The sequence below is a fragment of the Onychostoma macrolepis genome, chromosome 17 (assembly GCF_012432095.1).
Source record: "Onychostoma macrolepis isolate SWU-2019 chromosome 17, ASM1243209v1, whole genome shotgun sequence".
Taxonomy (NCBI): domain Eukaryota; kingdom Metazoa; phylum Chordata; class Actinopteri; order Cypriniformes; family Cyprinidae; genus Onychostoma; species Onychostoma macrolepis.
In genome coordinates, this window is record NC_081171.1 from 497,700 (window position 1) to 514,942 (window position 17,243).

The following is a 17,243-nucleotide window of genomic DNA, read 5'->3' on the forward strand; positions in this document are numbered from 1 at the left end:
ACTATTTGTGATGGAACAGTCAATGTTTGCATGTGTGTTTTTGTCGAGTATCATAATTGTTTCATCAAGCATTTATGGCTCATATAGTCTGATACAGTGAGAACAGAGGAAAAAAAGCTCAGTTTCATTCAAATAAATATGCAGATGCTGAAATTTATATAATGAAATTCTGCTGCTTGTGATGTAAATCAATGAGATCTTTATAACAGATACTGAGATAAAATGATCTGAATATCAGCGGTCGCTCTATATCTCTAATAATATGTCTTAGTAAGATGAGACTGAAATGATTCAGACATATAATGCAGTGCTGATGGAGAGATGAAGGAATAAACGCTCCTCAGAAGATGTGAGATGAAGATCATTCCTCCGCTGAGGAACAGTGAAAGTAAAGCTCCTCAGAAGATCCTGATGATCAGATTTGAGACGCACTGATTTTTCTAGAAAATGATTGATGGAGAATCAAGTAAAGCTGAGCTGCTTCAGTCCAGTAAGTGTTCATCTGGAGATATGACTGCAGTTATTGATATTTGACACGAGAAGCAGCAGCTGAAGCTGGACGCTTGTACAATTACACTAAAAGAGCTTTTACTGGATAAAACACTCTAAACATGCAGGAGATTGAGTGTGACGGCAGAGTTTGATCGTGTTGATGGTTTGGAGGCCTGTGGTTGTGTGTGTGATCATGTGACGCGGGTGAGGTTGAGTGTTTCTGACCCGATTCCTCCGGCGAGCAGCGCGCTCATGCTGCGTGTGAGTGTGCAGTGATGCACCATGCTGTCAAGCGCTCGCTCCACGTCCAGTCTGATGAAGGCATTGGATTCTCCGGCTTTATGCAGCAGAGCTCTGACCGTCCCGTCCAGTTCCTGATCCATTCCCTTCTGCAGCGCCACGAACATCTCGCCCAGCGTCACCACAGCCACGCGAGACACGCTGGAGCGCAGGTTACGAGCCTTCATCAGAGAGAAGATCAGAACAATTACACTACTGCCTTCTGAAGAGCTGCTTTACAGCTGAAACTAGTTTCATCATGAATTTTTCATGAATTTCGCAACTTTGCAACTATGTTTCCATCCACCTATTTTTATGTGCATTTTGGAATATCGTATAAATGACTGCTGTATGGAAACGCAAAGGTGTGCATAAATTCTAAAAATGCGCACACTTATGCGCACAACTGAGTAGGATAAACTTTTTATCCGATAAGAAAAAATATGCATAAACTACGATGAAAACACAGAACAAATTCCAAAATGCGCATCAAAAAGTGAGTCTGTGCTATGAGACGGGATAATTGGGGACCGATCTCGTTCACAGCATCTGAAATGTTGTTTGGGTCGTTCTGAAATGTCTGAGCAAAGTCTGTAATCAATATATTTCTGTATAATTGTCTTAAACGACTGCGTTCCCAAATAACAGACATCCGCCTCAGAAAGCAGTGACAGCATTTATTGTGCTTCGTCTGCTCGCTCTGAGCCGCAAGTCATTCATCATATATGAACATTATTATATTCAGTGGCTTCTCCTACTTTTCTTAGAGATATTTAGTGCCAGTTTATCAGGACGTGATGATTTTGTTCTCTTTGACTCGTTGATTTTATACGCAACTGTTTTATGCGATATTCCAGTTTTGTGCAGAAGTTAAATTCGAATCTCTGGATGGAAACATAGCTATTAACACTAGGGCTGTCAAAATGGTTGAAAAACTCAATTCGAATTTTGTACTTAAATATTATCAATACTCGAATTATGTTCGAATTTAAAGGTATTTCAGTTAGGGGAGAAAAAAACGCTTTTGGCTTCTGAGGCCACAAGAGGGCGCATCGAGCAAAATATTACTAATGCACATTTATTCAAAGCAAGAAAATAACACGACTATCTTTTAAAAAAAAGTGCAAAATGTTTAAAATAATATTTAGAAACATATACATACATACATATGTTGCTTAACTAATTAATTAAGTTGCTTAAACAATTAGAAACAAAACATCATCATGTATGTAAGTATAGTTTAATACAAAGGACTGAAAACCAATCACAAAGAGTACTTTTTTCATTTAAAAGCATGAGATGCAGTGGGATGGGAAAACCACCATGAAGTCTCGAGACATGTTTTTTAAAAGTTGAACTTGCATTAATTTTACATGCTTTCTAAACGTGCGGATCTCTTGTGTGAGACACGAGTGCAGCGCTGATAGATGTTTCTATAGAAAATGTGATAAATATGTGTTCTGTGTGAACGGCTTGGTTTCAGTTTTGACGTAAACAACATCTTCTCCGCATTGATGTTCTCTTTTTCTGCAATATTTTGAATGAGCAGCGCTGCATCCAGTGGGTTCAGCTGGATAGGCTAAAAAAAGCATTAAAATGCAGTAATGCTGCCCGACGCACACCTACCATTCAAATACAACATTTTTGCATTCAAATGTGGATTTTTATTCTGAATTCGACAAGTATTTGAAATGTAAATTTTTATTTGACAGCCCTAATTAACACTGTTATTTTCCTGTTTATCACTGAGGAGCTGCTCTGAATATAAAGTGCTATAGAAATGAATCTGACTGGTCTTGAAATGACTTGTTTGTGAGCGTGAGCTGCAGTAGAGACTGACCTCCTGAATGAGAGCGAGACACACGTCATGAATCCTGCTCATGAGGACGTCAGGATGATACTGAGCCAAACTACGCAGGAAGTTCAACCCCTCGATCTTCTTCTCCCTTCATGAACAGAACACATTTACACTAACGACTTTACAAGAGTAACGACTTTAGATCTCTATTTGTGTGTGATGAACAGGGTTAAATCAAACATTTATTCTGTGTCCTTTTACAAAGCATTCTGTTGCAGCTGAATAACAAGCAAAAATCAGCAGCCTACAGAACACTTAGACCTACAAGAGGATCTTTTGCCTATGCTTTTAACAAAAATACCACAACAAAAACAACTAGTTTCAAATATTAAAGTGCTAAAGACAAGTAAACAACCAGTAATAAAATAGGAACAAACAAATCAATTAGCAATAGTGTAATAAATACAACTAGGCCTACAGAAACTGTAATTAAAAATGTAAAAACACTGCATCGTTTTCTTTTCATAAAATATAGATTAATAAATTAAAGTTATTAAAGATATTCAGTCAAGATCAGTGAATGACTTTCTTTTGTTCAACATTAACGACAGGCAGTGTGTTTATTAGGCTACTGTCTCTTTAACACCAAACGCACGCAGATCTAAAAATGCTCTAATATTGCATTTTCTTTCTCATTTGTTTATGTTCACTTAAGACAAAAACGGCTGTGTTTACAATGATATATATAATAGTATAATAATTTATAGTAAATACTACTCACCAGTCGTCTGAGGAGATCAGTCTGAAGCTCTGCGTCAGCGCCAGCTCCGGTTTAGAGAACGGCCGCAGGTCTGCCTGATCCTGACCCTCTTTCTTCGGACTCCCTGTAATCAACTCATCTGATGGACAAACATGAACAGCTTTATTATGATCACACACGCGACAGACTGGTTACATCTGACATGACATTCATGAAGTCTGTAGAAGCTTTTATCTAAATCAACTCGCGGTGCATTTATGGTAAACATGTTATAAGTGTGATCCCTGGGAACTGAAGCCATGACCTTGTTGAGCTAGTTGAGATAGATCTACAATTTACTGACTAAAAGTGCGGTCTCAATTTTGAAAAAGTCCATTTATCAATAGTGTAATGATATATGAAGTGTCAATGCGGTGAAATGTGCAATGTGGAAATCTTTTAGTTTCCTATTAAAGTGACTGGATTTCATTCGTGAAAACTTACTAAAGCAGTAAATGTGAGTGAATTTAGTGTCAGTTTTCGTTCAAAAGTCTGGGGTCAGTAAGATTTTTCTGAAAGAAGTCTCTTCTGCTCGCCAAGGCTGCATTTATTTGATCAAAACAACTGAATTAAAACAGCAGTTTTCTATGTGAATATCTGTTAAAATGTAATTTACTTTTGAGATCAAAGCTGTATTTTCAGCATCATTACTGCAGTCTTCAGTGTCACATGATCTTCAGAAATCATTCTAATATGCTGATTTGCTGCTCAAGAAACATTTCTGATTATTATTATGTTGAAAACAGTCGTGCTGCACAATATTTTTGTGGAAACTGTGATGCATTTTATTTTTCAGGATTCACAGATGAATAGAAACTTCAAAAGAACAGCATTTATTTGAAATAGAAATCTTTTCTAACATTATAAATGCCTTTACTGTCACTTTTCATCAAATTTAATGCATTCTTGCTGAATAAATATATAAATTGACCCCAAACTTTTGAACAGTAATGTAAAGTCTGAAGTAGATTTAAGTAAGTGTTTGTGTGATTTTGTGAGGTGTATGTTTTCTCTCTCACCGGAGCCGTGTGACGCAGACGGTCTGGTCCGGTTCAGACTAGACACTCGTCTCAGTCGTGGCGCTGCGTTCCTATTGGGCGGGCTGGTTGGGGGGGCGGGCTGATGGGCGGGGCTTAGGCATTTCACTGGATTCTGTGGTCCAGTCGGGCTGGAGGGAGATTCATCAGAGAGCGACTCACATCCATTTAGACTCACGCCTGGAAACAAACACAGAAATGGTGAGGACACAGACGACAGATGAGCAATGGCCGTCACTGCTGATGACCTCTCACCTTTCACATCGTCGATGAGCACGCGGCGTCTCATTGGGTCCTGAGCGGAGGGCGTGTCCTGCTGCTCTAGACGCCGCTGATGCATCTTGTCACTCGCAAACTTGGAGAGTCTGACTCTCTCCTGTAACGTACACAGATCACGTGACTCAGGATCACAGCGAAGGCTCGATTTAAAGGGGTCATGACATGAGAAATCAAATTTCCCTTGATCTTTTGACACAGAAGAGGTCTTTGTATGCTTAATACATCCTGCAAGCTTCATAACTTAAAATGTCTCCATCATCAATAAGAAAGCATTTATGTAATAACCCTAAAAAAACGACTCGTTTTGGATCCAAAGGGCAAGATGAGAGCGACACATCGACATAGGCCCCGCCCACTGGCATTCAGTCGCTAATGGCTTGATCACGCTGAATGTGAGTGTTGCATTGCGTCAAAAGCTAATAGAAACTACAATCACGGCGCTATCTTGTCTACACTGGATACAGTAAACAGCTACGAGTCTGTCGTCAAGTGAACAAGGAACAAGTGGATAGTTTATTTTTAATGGCACCCTAGATCATGTCAGAGGATTATGTTTGTTCGGAGCATTTTGTTTTGTAATCGAGGCACAGTGTCAAGGAGAGTCACAAAGAGGCATTTGTTGAAAGATAAAGCGGCTCTAGATCTGCATCACAACCGTAAGTAAATGATTTCACAATGCTTTGTCTGGAAATTACCATTTTATTTGGATTATGTTGGCATGCAATAGTGAGGAGGTGCTGATACGGTTTCCTATGAAATGACATTAGCCAATCATAACAGCGGCTGATTACTGAGAAGCCTTAAAAGGACAAGCCCCTTAAAAACAGGTTATTTTATACAGAGGGTCAGAATGAGGGTTGAAAATAAGAATTTGTCCATGTTTATGTTTTTTTTTTTTTTGCAAAAAACTTTATTAACATTATAAGTGCTGTCAAACAATTTTAAAAAAATTTATAATTAACCACACATTTTTTTCTGAAATTAATCACGATTAATCCCACCAAACATTACTTTTAAATATACTTTTATATTACAATAATTTCACATTCAACGTAAACAACGCTGATTACGTTGATTGCGTTCTTGGGTACTCTCCAAAATGGCGGAAGATGGTAACTCTGAGAGAAGAATTGCTGAATAAATTATGTTAATATTGTTTTCTTTGTGCACAAAAAGTATTCTCGTAGCTTCTCAATACTCAACTGCCATTGGCTCATCTGCGTTCAAGGGGAGGGGCTTACCAATAGGTCAATTTTTTAGCAGTTGTTAGTGGGGTGGCCAACCTTAACCCCGCCCCTGCGTTGATTGCGTTAAATCTTTTTAACATGTTAAACTGAAAAAATTAATCGCCTGCATTAATGCGCTAATTTTGACACCACTAATTAAAATACAAAAAAAATCTATGTCATGACCCCTGTAACACCATTGGCCTGTTTGAGACGCACCTGAGTGACCGGCAGCTCCTCCGGTTCTGGACTGGCGTCAGACTCGACGAGTGCGCTGGTGAAGGCATGTCCGTACACAGCCGACGGAGGCTCATGGATGCTTTTACCGACCGAGTCGCCCTGCTCTGGAGAAGACGTCACACTGAGACGACTGGGCAGAACAATCGAACCGAACACTCCTGCAGACATGAGCGAAGAAGATCATTCATTCAAGATGAACGAGGGATGAGAGCAGCTGTGCTTTAGATCAGCGGTCAGCAAAACAGCGGTGAACTGACCTCGTCCGATCACGCCCTCCGACATGTCACGAGCGCACGACTTAGACACACGCTGCTGAGATCCTGAGAGAAACACGGGACATTATCACATAAAAAACCTATTCAACAGGACATCCTCGCTGCAAAAAATTATTGTCTTCCTTAGTATTTTTGTCTTGTTTTCTAGTATAAATTTCTACAAATTCTGGAAATGTAAAATGTAAAATGACTTAAGATAACATAGTTAAATGTAATCGAACCGTGATACACTACAATTCAAAAGTCTGGGATGAGTAAAATTTAACAACAAATTAATAGTTTTTTTCCCCAAAGATGCATTAAATTGATCAAAAGTGCCAGTAAGGACATTTATAATGTTATAAAAGATTTCTATTTCAGATAAATGCTGTTCTTTTAAAATTTCTATTCATCTGTGAATCCTGAAGAATAAAACGTATGATGTTTCCTCAAAAATATTGTGCAGCACAACTGTTTTCAACATTGATAATAATCAGAAATGTTTGTTGAGCAGTAAATCAGTATATTAGAATGATTTCTGAAGATCATGTGACACTGAAGACTGCAGTAATGATGCTGAAAATACAGCTGCATCACAGAAATAAATTACAGTTTAACACATATTCACATAGAAAACAGCTGTTTCACGCTGTAATAATATTTCACTGTTTTTACTGTATTTTTGATCACACAAATGAGCAAAGAAATCTTTTAATTGGTCATGTATGAGGTTTACTGAAGTTCACTCACCTTTAGCGGGTCTGAGAGCGCGGAGCGGCTCGCGGCCGGCGGCTCTGATCTGCGGCGATGAGGACGATGATGATGATGTCATGTCGCTGGGCTTCTCCTCGTCTGGATCTAACGATCTGTTTGAGTAAACGAGTCTCTGACCAACCACACTCACATTCCCATCAGACAGACTCTTCTCCTGCTGCGTCACACCTGTAACACACACACACAGAGGACATGTAACACACATCGTTTGACAGCAGGCATGCAGCTGTGCTCGTGTGCTTCACATACACACCTTGAGCGCTGACGTCTGCTGTGACGTGTCTTCCTGATGACACTTGAGGTTTCACAGCAGAGCTCACAGGGCTAGAGTCAAGAAATAAACCAGAAGTGAGAATTAAAACTACTGTACAGCGTATGTTAGTGCGTGCGCACACAAACAAACACACACACACACACGTGAACTCAAACGAACGAACGAACTCGAACACGGGTTGGGTATCATTTGAATTTTATCAATTTCAATTCCAATTCTGCTTATCAATTACAATTCTTTTCAATTCCCAGTTTCGATTAAATAAAAAGTGATAAACATATTTATTCTCTCTTGTTGCAAAACATTTAGTTGCATGCACAAAACTCAGCAGGCTACAAAAAAATGTGGACTTGTTTAAGAGCTGTTTGTATGCGAAATAGAGCTGCATGATTCTGAACACACTGCAGAAAAGGATTTTCTTCTTTAGTATTCTTGTCTTGTTTTCTAGTATAAATATCTACAAATTCTGGAATTAAGATGCGTTTACTTGACAAATTTTGATAGTTTTTGCTTAAAACAATCAAACATTTCGGCCAATGGTGTAAGAAAAATAATCTTGTTTAGCCTTTGAATTAAGATTATTTTTCTTACACCATTGTCCGAAATGTTTGATTGTTTTAAGCAAAAACGAACGAAATTTGGATAATATTTTCAGAAAACAAAAGCACAAAGGAGATTTCTGGTGGTGTAAACAATTTATTCTGAAGCAATATTCTTTCTGTGTTCTGTTAGCTTTTACATTTACCTACATATTTTTGATATTAACCTCAGGATGTTATTTACTTTTATAAAGGCCATTTTTTAAACCTTATTAAATGTATGCATCATATTTCATGTTAAATTCTTACAATTGGTCAATAGTTTCAATAGCTTTCAGTGACAGGCAGCTTTATGGGCTCGTGCTTCGACTGTGAAACTGAACTGAATTCTCTTTCATGGCTAACGGTTTAAAATCGCTTAAATGTTTAATCCAGTAAGGCTTAAAAACATTTGCAAATGTTAGTGAGGGTGCAGCACTACAACGTCATGTATGCACGATAGAGACAATAATCCAAAATCTCTGTCAGTTTATCTTGTCTACTGGTATATTGCCCACCTCTAGGTTTGAGTGAATGATCTGGACTGGTTTACACTGGAGACGGAGCGACTGACCTGCTCTTGGTGCCATTGGGTGACGGGGGCGAGTACAGGCTGCTCAGGCCGCTCTCGCTCAGAGGGCTGGTGACGGATGGAGACGTCTGCTCCGGAGAATCAGGAACCAGCTCCAGCTTCACCGCCGAGTCCGGACTGTCTGGATCCGGCTCAGAGCTGCTCACGCTGACTTTGGCCCGTTTCTTAGCAGCGCTGTTCCTCAACGAGCGCAAGGAGTTCAGCATCTGAAAGAACAACACACACCTCAGAGTCTGCTGGAATCAGCACACACACACACAGTCTCACACACACACACACACACACACACACTCACAAACACGCACGCACACTCACACACACTAGGGCTGTCGAGGTGAAGGAATTTCCCTTGCGGTAATTTTGAGTGGCTCAAAACCGTGATAAGCGGTATTATCGCCATATATATATATATATATATATTTATAATCTGTGTTTATATGTGTTATGACGTAAGGACGTCATATTCAGAAACCAATGAAACCGAAACTAAATCACGTTGAAACAGGAAGTCAAGTAAAGAGAATGACAAAATAATGGTCCACATAACAGAACATAAACCTGACAATAAAATCATTAGGCTATTGTTAGCCTATATGTATAACAGTTAGTGCTGATCCTCGAATCTGACTGGACAAGAGACTTGATATTTCACCCGCGTGTTCTAGACGGGCTGTCAGTCAGTGCAGTTTCATTGTTACGCCACAAGGTGGAATCAAGGGACTGTCTTTGAGTGAGTCTTTAAACCGTTCATTCAACTACACGTTCAAAAATGCTGATTCATTCAAAGAGATGTAATGAAACACGCTGTTGAAATCATTTTAATTTGAGCGCCACTTTTAAAGCCTCAGCTGACCAGCAGAGCGTCGATGCTAAGACAGGGATTTCGCTTTCCTTGGACATGACAACCTATTTTCACAAATATACATGACTCAGCCTGAAGGACAGACGCAGGTAATCGCTCGCGCTCAGTCGATCTCTCTCGTTCGCCGTCTGTTCAGGCTTGTTAAGTGCAAATCTACTGAGCCTCTGTACAAATCAGCATGGAACACATCATTACTAACTTATTTAATATTCAGTACACATGCACGAAGTGTAAAACGAGAAGGGCATAACCTTATACGAAAAAAGAAAACATGCAAATATCGCGGTTACACACACACACACACACACACACACACTGTCTCTCTCACACACACACACACACACACACACACACACACACAGTCTCACACACACACACAGTCTCACACACACACACACACACACAGTCTCACACACACACACACATGTTTGTTTTTCTATACTTGTGAGGACTTTCATAGACTTCTATTGTTTTTATACTGACCTAACAACATTTTCTATTGCCCTACACCAACCCTACCCCTAAACCTACCCCTTACAGAAATCTTTTTGCATTTTTACATTTTGAGATAAACTTCATTCAGTATTTTTAATAATTTATTTCCCTTGTGAGGACCGGCCAAATGTCCTCACAAAGTCAAAAATGTTAGGTTTTACTATCCTTGTGGGGACATCTGGTCCTCACAAGTATAGCTAAACAAGCCCACACAGTCTCACACACACACAGTCTCACACACACACAGTCTCACACAGTCTCACACACACAGTCTCACACACACACAGTCTCACACACACACAGTCTCACACACACAGTCTCACACACACACACACACACACACACAGTCTCACACACACACAGTCTCACACACACAGTCTCACACACAGTCTCACACACAGTCTCACACACAGTCTCACACACAGTCTCACACACACACACACACACACACACACACACACACACACACACACACACACACACACACACACACACACACACACAGTCTCACACACACACACACACACACACACACACACACACAGTCTCACACACACACACACACACACACAGTCTCACACACACACACACACACACCTCCTCGCGGTCCAGCGGCTCGTCCTCCGGCTCTCCTGCGCCGCTGCTGACCGACAGATCCAGGTGCAGGTTTCTGTCCATGTGTTTGTCCTGCGACGAGGGTCTGCCGGTGTTTGGGCTCTGACGGATGGATGAGGCCCGAACAGCTCGAGGAGGCAGCGGAGAGCGTTTTCTGGAGCTCACCTCACCTGTGACATCATCAGAGGGGCTCGTTAATGAACAGCATGGGAAATGCATGACATCATTTCCTTTTCAATGGCCATAATGAGCAGATGATAAACTGATGCATGATTGCTACATTTTTACATTTTCTGTTTTGACATGTAAAATAATTACGGCTGTCAAACAATTCAAATTTTGAATCTAATTACATGAATTAATAAAATAGCTTAAAATTAATAAATCAATTTGATCAGCTGAAGTCATTATGTATTAGATGATAAAAGCACTGAATAAATATGACAAATAAGTAGCTTTTTAGATAAATATTTTGATTCAACATTGAATAAATACTGTAATGATAATAAACGGGTATTCATGTTTCCTTTTAAAAAGTGAATACTGAAATATTAAATGATTAAAAAAAAAAGAAAAGATACTCTAAATATGACAAAAAATGCCAGTGTTAATGAGTGAGTCACTGAATCATTCAACCAATTCATTCAAATAGTTGATTTGTTTCAGAAATTAAGCAAGTTTTTATGAACGAGTCACTGAATCATTGACTCACTTGATTCATTCACAGTGAATCACTGCTGTGTGTCACAGGCGCTCAACTGTTCTGCTGTGACTTTGTTTCAAACTACTGTTGTTAGCAAAACTGAGCAAAAATAGACAATATTTACAATATTGTGTCTAAAAATGAACATAATATAAAATTTATTGAACTGTTTGGTCATATTTCCAATCATACAGATATTGGGGAAATGCATTAAATACCTTAATCATTTTAACCTGTTATTTTTTCCAAAATGAATTGCACCAAAGTAACGTGTTAAATCAACAGCTCCAAATATAATACAATAACTGAAGTAGTTTTGTGTTTGATTGCTTTTGTATTTTGTCACCTGACCTGAAACAACTTACTTAGTGAACTACTGATTGAGTTTGCTCTGTGGTTTGATTAGTTTCTAACAGCTCTAAAGTGTATGTAGGCAGAATCATGTGTCCTGACCAGAGCGGTGAGGGCTGATGTCACGTTTGTTGGGCCACGTGTTGGACATGGACAGCGAGGGGTCAGCGTGGTTTCGGCGGGGTAAGGTCGGGGTCAGCAGACTCCCTGTTAGCGCGGTCAGCGGGTACGAGGGCAGCAGAAACGAGCCCGGAGGTGTGGAGTTAGTCGGGAGGGAGAACGTTCGCTCAACGCTGCCCGACAGAAAACGACTCGTCTTGGGCAAACCTGTGGAAGACATTCACACTCGATATGTTCTGTTCAGTGATAAATGACAATGTGACAAACAAAAACAATGACTTAATATCACACTTTAGTCCTCATAAGAGTTATCATCAACTAAAACTAATGAAAACATTTTTGTTGTTGCTGAAATAAAATAAAATATAAAAATGTGACCATGGAGCACAAAAGCAGTCATAAGCAGCACAGGTATATTTGCAGCAATAGCCAACAATACATTGTATGGGTCAAAATTATTCATTTTTCTTTTATGCCAAAAATCATTAGGATAAAGTCCCATGAAGATATTTTGTAAATTTCCTACCGTAAATATATCAAAACTTCATTTGAACAACTTTAAAGGTGATTTTCTCAATATTTTGATTTTTTTGCACCCTCAGATTCCAGATTTTCAAATAGTTGCATCTCAGACAAATATTGTCCAACAAACCATACATCAATGGAAAGATTATTTATTCAATTCTCAATTTCTTAAAATTGACCCTTATGGTTGATTTTGTGGTCCGGGGCCACATATCAGATGAAAACCTTATTAAACTGAACAAAAATTGTAAATGTTGCCGTGGCAACTAACTGGCTGAGGCACTAAAATTACCAACTAAATATGAAAAAAAAACTGAAAATAAATTGTTTATATATAATATAAATATTTTTTCATATAAAATAAATGTATTCATTATTTATATAAAATAGTCATATAAAATGACTAAAATGTAAAAATGTTTAACTAAAATAAAAAAAGATAATATAAAAATAAAAGTTAAATGAAAATATTAATAAAAACTCTAATAATAAATTAATAATGCTAAAGTACCACTGGTTCTAATTCATTATGTCTCCCAAGCTGTGATAATAATTCTCTGGATCAACTTTGCAGAGAAACCTTTAATAAAATCACATTAAACTGTAATCTGAACATATTTATAAAAGCTGGCTTCAGCACGACCCCACCTTTCTCAGACTCGGAGAGATTGGCCGCTTTGAAAATGTCTGGATCCGAGTCCAAACTCCCGCTGCGGCGCAGTCGACCCAGAGACCTGCGGGTCCGGCCTGGAGACAGGAACGGTTCTGATGGACCTGGACCGGAACAGAAGACACTACAGTTATCTGAGCCTTCAGCGGATCTGTGTGCTTCACACAATGACTTCAGTGGATTACATTAATGTTACTATCACTATATTATTGTTAAGGGTTATTGATGCCTTAATAAAATCAATTCTAGCACTCCAATCGCTTCATATAATAAATTCAACGAGGATGGATGGGCCTCTGGGTAACAGAGCTGCTGTGGTTCTCTGTCTGCGTCTGCACTCAAGACAAGACTGAAGAGCGTTCTTACTGTATTTGGCTCCAGCGTCCTGACGGAGTCTCATGGACGAGGACGCATCTTCACTGCCAACCTGCTGGAATAATCATATAACTTCAAATCAGTCTGAGACAAAACAACATACATTCATCATGACTTTAGCATGGAGGACGTTTCCAATCGTTTATCACACCGAGATCTCATGGACTGAAAGCCATTGCTCCACATCGACACACTCAACAGGAGAACTCTGAAACCGTTAAAATGCTCGAAACCCAACTCAACAGGCATGACACCGCACTGCTCTTCCTCAGTATTCCTGTCTCGTTTTCCAGTACAAACATTCTTAAATCAAGATGCATTCACTGGAGATTCACAATGACTGAAGATAAAAAGAGGAATTGATCAAAATGAAGTGCGTTTACACTTAAAATAAGAACAAATATCTGCTAATGGAGTCAGAAAAATTTGACTTATTTTCCCTTTGAATTAAGTTGATGTTTCTGACTCTATTCGCAGATTTTGTTCTCGTTTGAACTCGATAATTTTCCCTTCATATCTTCTCTGATTTTGCTTCTCCAGTAAATGTATCTTGATTTAAGAATCTTTAAATATTAGCAGTTTTCAGTCTGTCCAAACACTGATTTGACAAACATTGTCAAACAAACAAGTCTCCATGTGCTGCTGGTGTTTGTTCGTCTCTCATCTGAAGTTTTGCAGTGTGTGAGTGTTGCTAGGAAACAGCCGGATCACACACACACACACACACACACACACACACACCACCTCCAGTGAGCCACAGTTAAACGAGTTAGTCCTTCACTACTGAACTACTGCACTAACAACTGCAACTGAGCTTCACATGCAGCAATTACTTACATTACATTCAACATTTCTTTTGTGTATCATATTTGTCAGGCTTTTATGGCTCATATAGTCTGATATAGTGAGAATATGGACAAAAAATCAGCTCAATTTAATTTATTTATATGCTGAAAATCTGCTGCTTGTGATGTAAATCAAAGAGATCTTTATAACAGATACTGAGATAAAATGATCTGAATATCAGCGGTCGCTCTATATCTCTAATAATATGTCTTAGTAAGATGAGACTGAAATGATTCAGACATATAATGCCGTGCTGATGGAGAGATGAAGAATAAACGCTCCTCAGAAGATGTGAGATGAAGATCATTCCTCCGCTGAGGAACAGTGAAAGTAAAGCTCCTCAGAAGATCCTGAGGATCAGATTTGAGACGCACTGATTTTTCTAGAAAATGATTGATGGAGAATCAAGTAAAGCTGAGCTGCTTCAGTCCAGTAAGTGTTCATCTGGAGATATGACTGCAGTTATTGATATTTGACACGAGAAGCAGCGGCTGAAGCTGGACGCTTGTACAATTACACTAAAAGAGCTTTTACTGGATAAAACACTCTAAACATGCAGGAGATTGAGTGTGACGGCAGAGTTTGATCGTTTAGAGGTCATGGCTCCGCTGATCTCAGGTGTGTGTGTGATGATGCTGATGTCATCGCTCACCTGATCAGGTGACTTTCCATTGGTCTGAAGCTCCACAGAGAGGGCCGATCTCTCCCAGGGCAGTTTGTTCTTCCCTTTCCCGGCGCTCACCATCCTCCTCTGCTGAGGCGTGTTATCCGTCAGATCCACGTCTGAGCGAGAGCTGTGAACCCGGCCTCCGTTCAGAACCCAGTCCAGATCGGCCCCGGAGCCCAGCTGAGGCGTCCGTCTCTGTCCCGGTTTGGGAAGCACGAGCGCGTACTCGACGGTGCCGTCGGCGGAGAGCCGAGGGAGAATGTGCCGTGCTCTCCGCGCCTGTACAGCGGCCATCAGGCCCTCGGCGTCTCCGGCGAGCTCCACTCGATCCACGGCCTTCGTGAGCGGCTGCTTCTTACCTAGAGGTGTGAGATACACCGGGAGACACGATTAACTGCTAGAAATTTGCCAACCGGCAGAGATCATCTAGAGGTCGACAAATATGGGTTTTTCTCTGGTCGATGCCGATATTTAGAAATCAGGGCAGCCGATGGCTGATATATGATGCTGATTTTTTGGGCTGATTATTTTTTCCCTCCTTCATCTCATAAAAGAGAGTTTGAGTAAATGATTATTGCAGGGTACAAGATAGTAATAGTAGTAGTAGCCTAATTCATCCATGGCTCAAAACAGTTCTGAAGCATGCTTTTTGTTTATGTTTGCTGACAGACACCAGTGCTTCCCACAGACTTGCACATGCAGATTCATTCTCTGCCAGCAGGAGGCGCTGTTGGAGCGGGAGATATAGCCGTTTCCACGGTAACGCTGTAATCAAATTAGCACTGAGCTCACAAATGCTGCTTCATCAGGCATTACAGGAAAGATGAAATGGAAGCTTTTCTGAAGACAGTCAGTTTTGAAACATGCAGTGCTCAGTTTATTCAACGAAGTAGATAAGCCTTTTGAAATATCTATTTGTGGCAGTCAATGTATTGGAAACACTGGACACTGCTATAAGTCAAATGACCATAATCTAAATAACAAAAAAAAAAATAAACTGCTCATAACTGCTTAAGAGTGCACTGGCCACGAGCGATGACATTGTGGAGGTTATTGTCGGACCCACACACACATTTAATGAGGAAAGTTAACGTGCACGTTATAATCAGCTCAGAAGTTTCGTCTAAATTGAACGTGTTTCTACTTTCACATGCAAATGACTTGTTGCACTTATGAATATGATAACTTTCCGGCATCAATTCTAGGAGGGTAAAACAGTCTGTCACGATTCTGAACTAAACAAAATAATGTGTGACAAAATATTGATTGCTGCAGCCTATTTAAAAGTGCTTAATTTGATTGAGTCAAACATTTTAATATACATGTATTTAAAATATAATGTGTTTAATACACCAATTTTTAATATGTAAAATTATGAAAAGCGGTTTGAATGAATGATTTAATCACTCACTCACAAATACTTGACTTGATTCGTTACTGGATGAATCAGCGTTTTTGAATGAATCTCTTGAATGAATGATTCAAAGACAAATACGTTTTTAAGTCACTTGTCGCCACCTAGTGGCAAAACAATGCAAACGACACAAACGTTATTTGTAGCACCAGTTACTTTCAAAAGGTGATTTGCTCTATTTTGAACGCTACCACATAGACATAATTGTTTATATCAGAACTATAAACTTTCATCCCTATTTCTGTGATAACGTGAATGACTGTAAGACAGAAATAATACTGTGTTTTTGAAAAGACTGTTTGTGAAGCTGTTTCTTTCCTTAAGATAATAACTGATCTCTCTCTGTTTGAATCGAGATCGCGATCTTCTAACGATTAATCATGCAGCTCTGCGTTATCGTGATTAGGGATGCACCGAAATTAAAATTCTGGGCTGAAACAGAAAATTCTGGATGCACTTGGTCGAAAACCGAAATCGAAAATTCTTTATAATAATTATTTACTATTTAATATAAAGTAATTTTGTAAGACTTTTTAAAAATGTAACTCTATAATTTAAATTTATTTTAATTAAAAAAACACACAAGCCAATAAAATAACCACACTTTTACTGAAAATAACACAATAAAATTGGACAGAAAATATAATAATATTAAATATCAATATGAAGAGTTCATTTGCAAAAATGGACAACTCTCAAAATAATTTTCAAAAATCATGTTTTTTCATTGTGCATTTCAATTAATCTCAATCAAACTGCAGTTGGGTTATTTTGATTAGGTTAAAAAAATAACTACAAAATACAGCTAACTAACACAAAACAAAAACATAACATATAATAAAAAACATGATTTAAAAAAAAAAAAAACGGAGTTCTCTGTTTTTGCAAATAAACTCTTCATATATTATTTTTTATTTAGTTCTATGCAACAGAATCAGATATAACTTTTTTTTTTTTGTAACTAATTATCCAAATAAT

The 17,243-nt window shown here is 38.9% G+C and overlaps 1 protein-coding gene across 3 annotated transcripts in view; it reads right to left on the bottom strand.

Annotated features, from left to right (window-relative positions):
- The window catches only part of LOC131522742 (TOG array regulator of axonemal microtubules protein 1), a 28,091-nt gene that overhangs the window by 6,965 nt on the left and 3,883 nt on the right, over positions 1-17,243 (bottom strand). For 2 of the 3 annotated variants that reach the window (XM_058748417.1, XM_058748416.1), the window contains exons 3-17: positions 14,837-15,210; positions 13,330-13,393; positions 12,942-13,067; positions 11,751-11,975; positions 10,577-10,764; positions 8,605-8,828; positions 7,432-7,502; positions 7,155-7,346; positions 6,408-6,470; positions 6,130-6,308; positions 4,661-4,781; positions 4,388-4,585; positions 3,351-3,468; positions 2,612-2,717; positions 718-953 (exon numbers count right to left, since the gene is read on the bottom strand). In XM_058748417.1, the coding sequence (XP_058604400.1) occupies positions 718-953; positions 2,612-2,717; positions 3,351-3,468; positions 4,388-4,585; positions 4,661-4,781; positions 6,130-6,308; positions 6,408-6,470; positions 7,155-7,346; positions 7,432-7,502; positions 8,605-8,828; positions 10,577-10,764; positions 11,751-11,975; positions 12,942-13,067; positions 13,330-13,393; positions 14,837-15,210 (2,485 nt within the window). The remainder of the gene's footprint in view (positions 1-717; positions 954-2,611; positions 2,718-3,350; positions 3,469-4,387; positions 4,586-4,660; positions 4,782-6,129; positions 6,309-6,407; positions 6,471-7,154; positions 7,347-7,431; positions 7,503-8,604; positions 8,829-10,576; positions 10,765-11,750; positions 11,976-12,941; positions 13,068-13,329; positions 13,394-14,836; positions 15,211-17,243) is intronic. The other variant, XM_058748418.1, reaches the window with a different exon arrangement.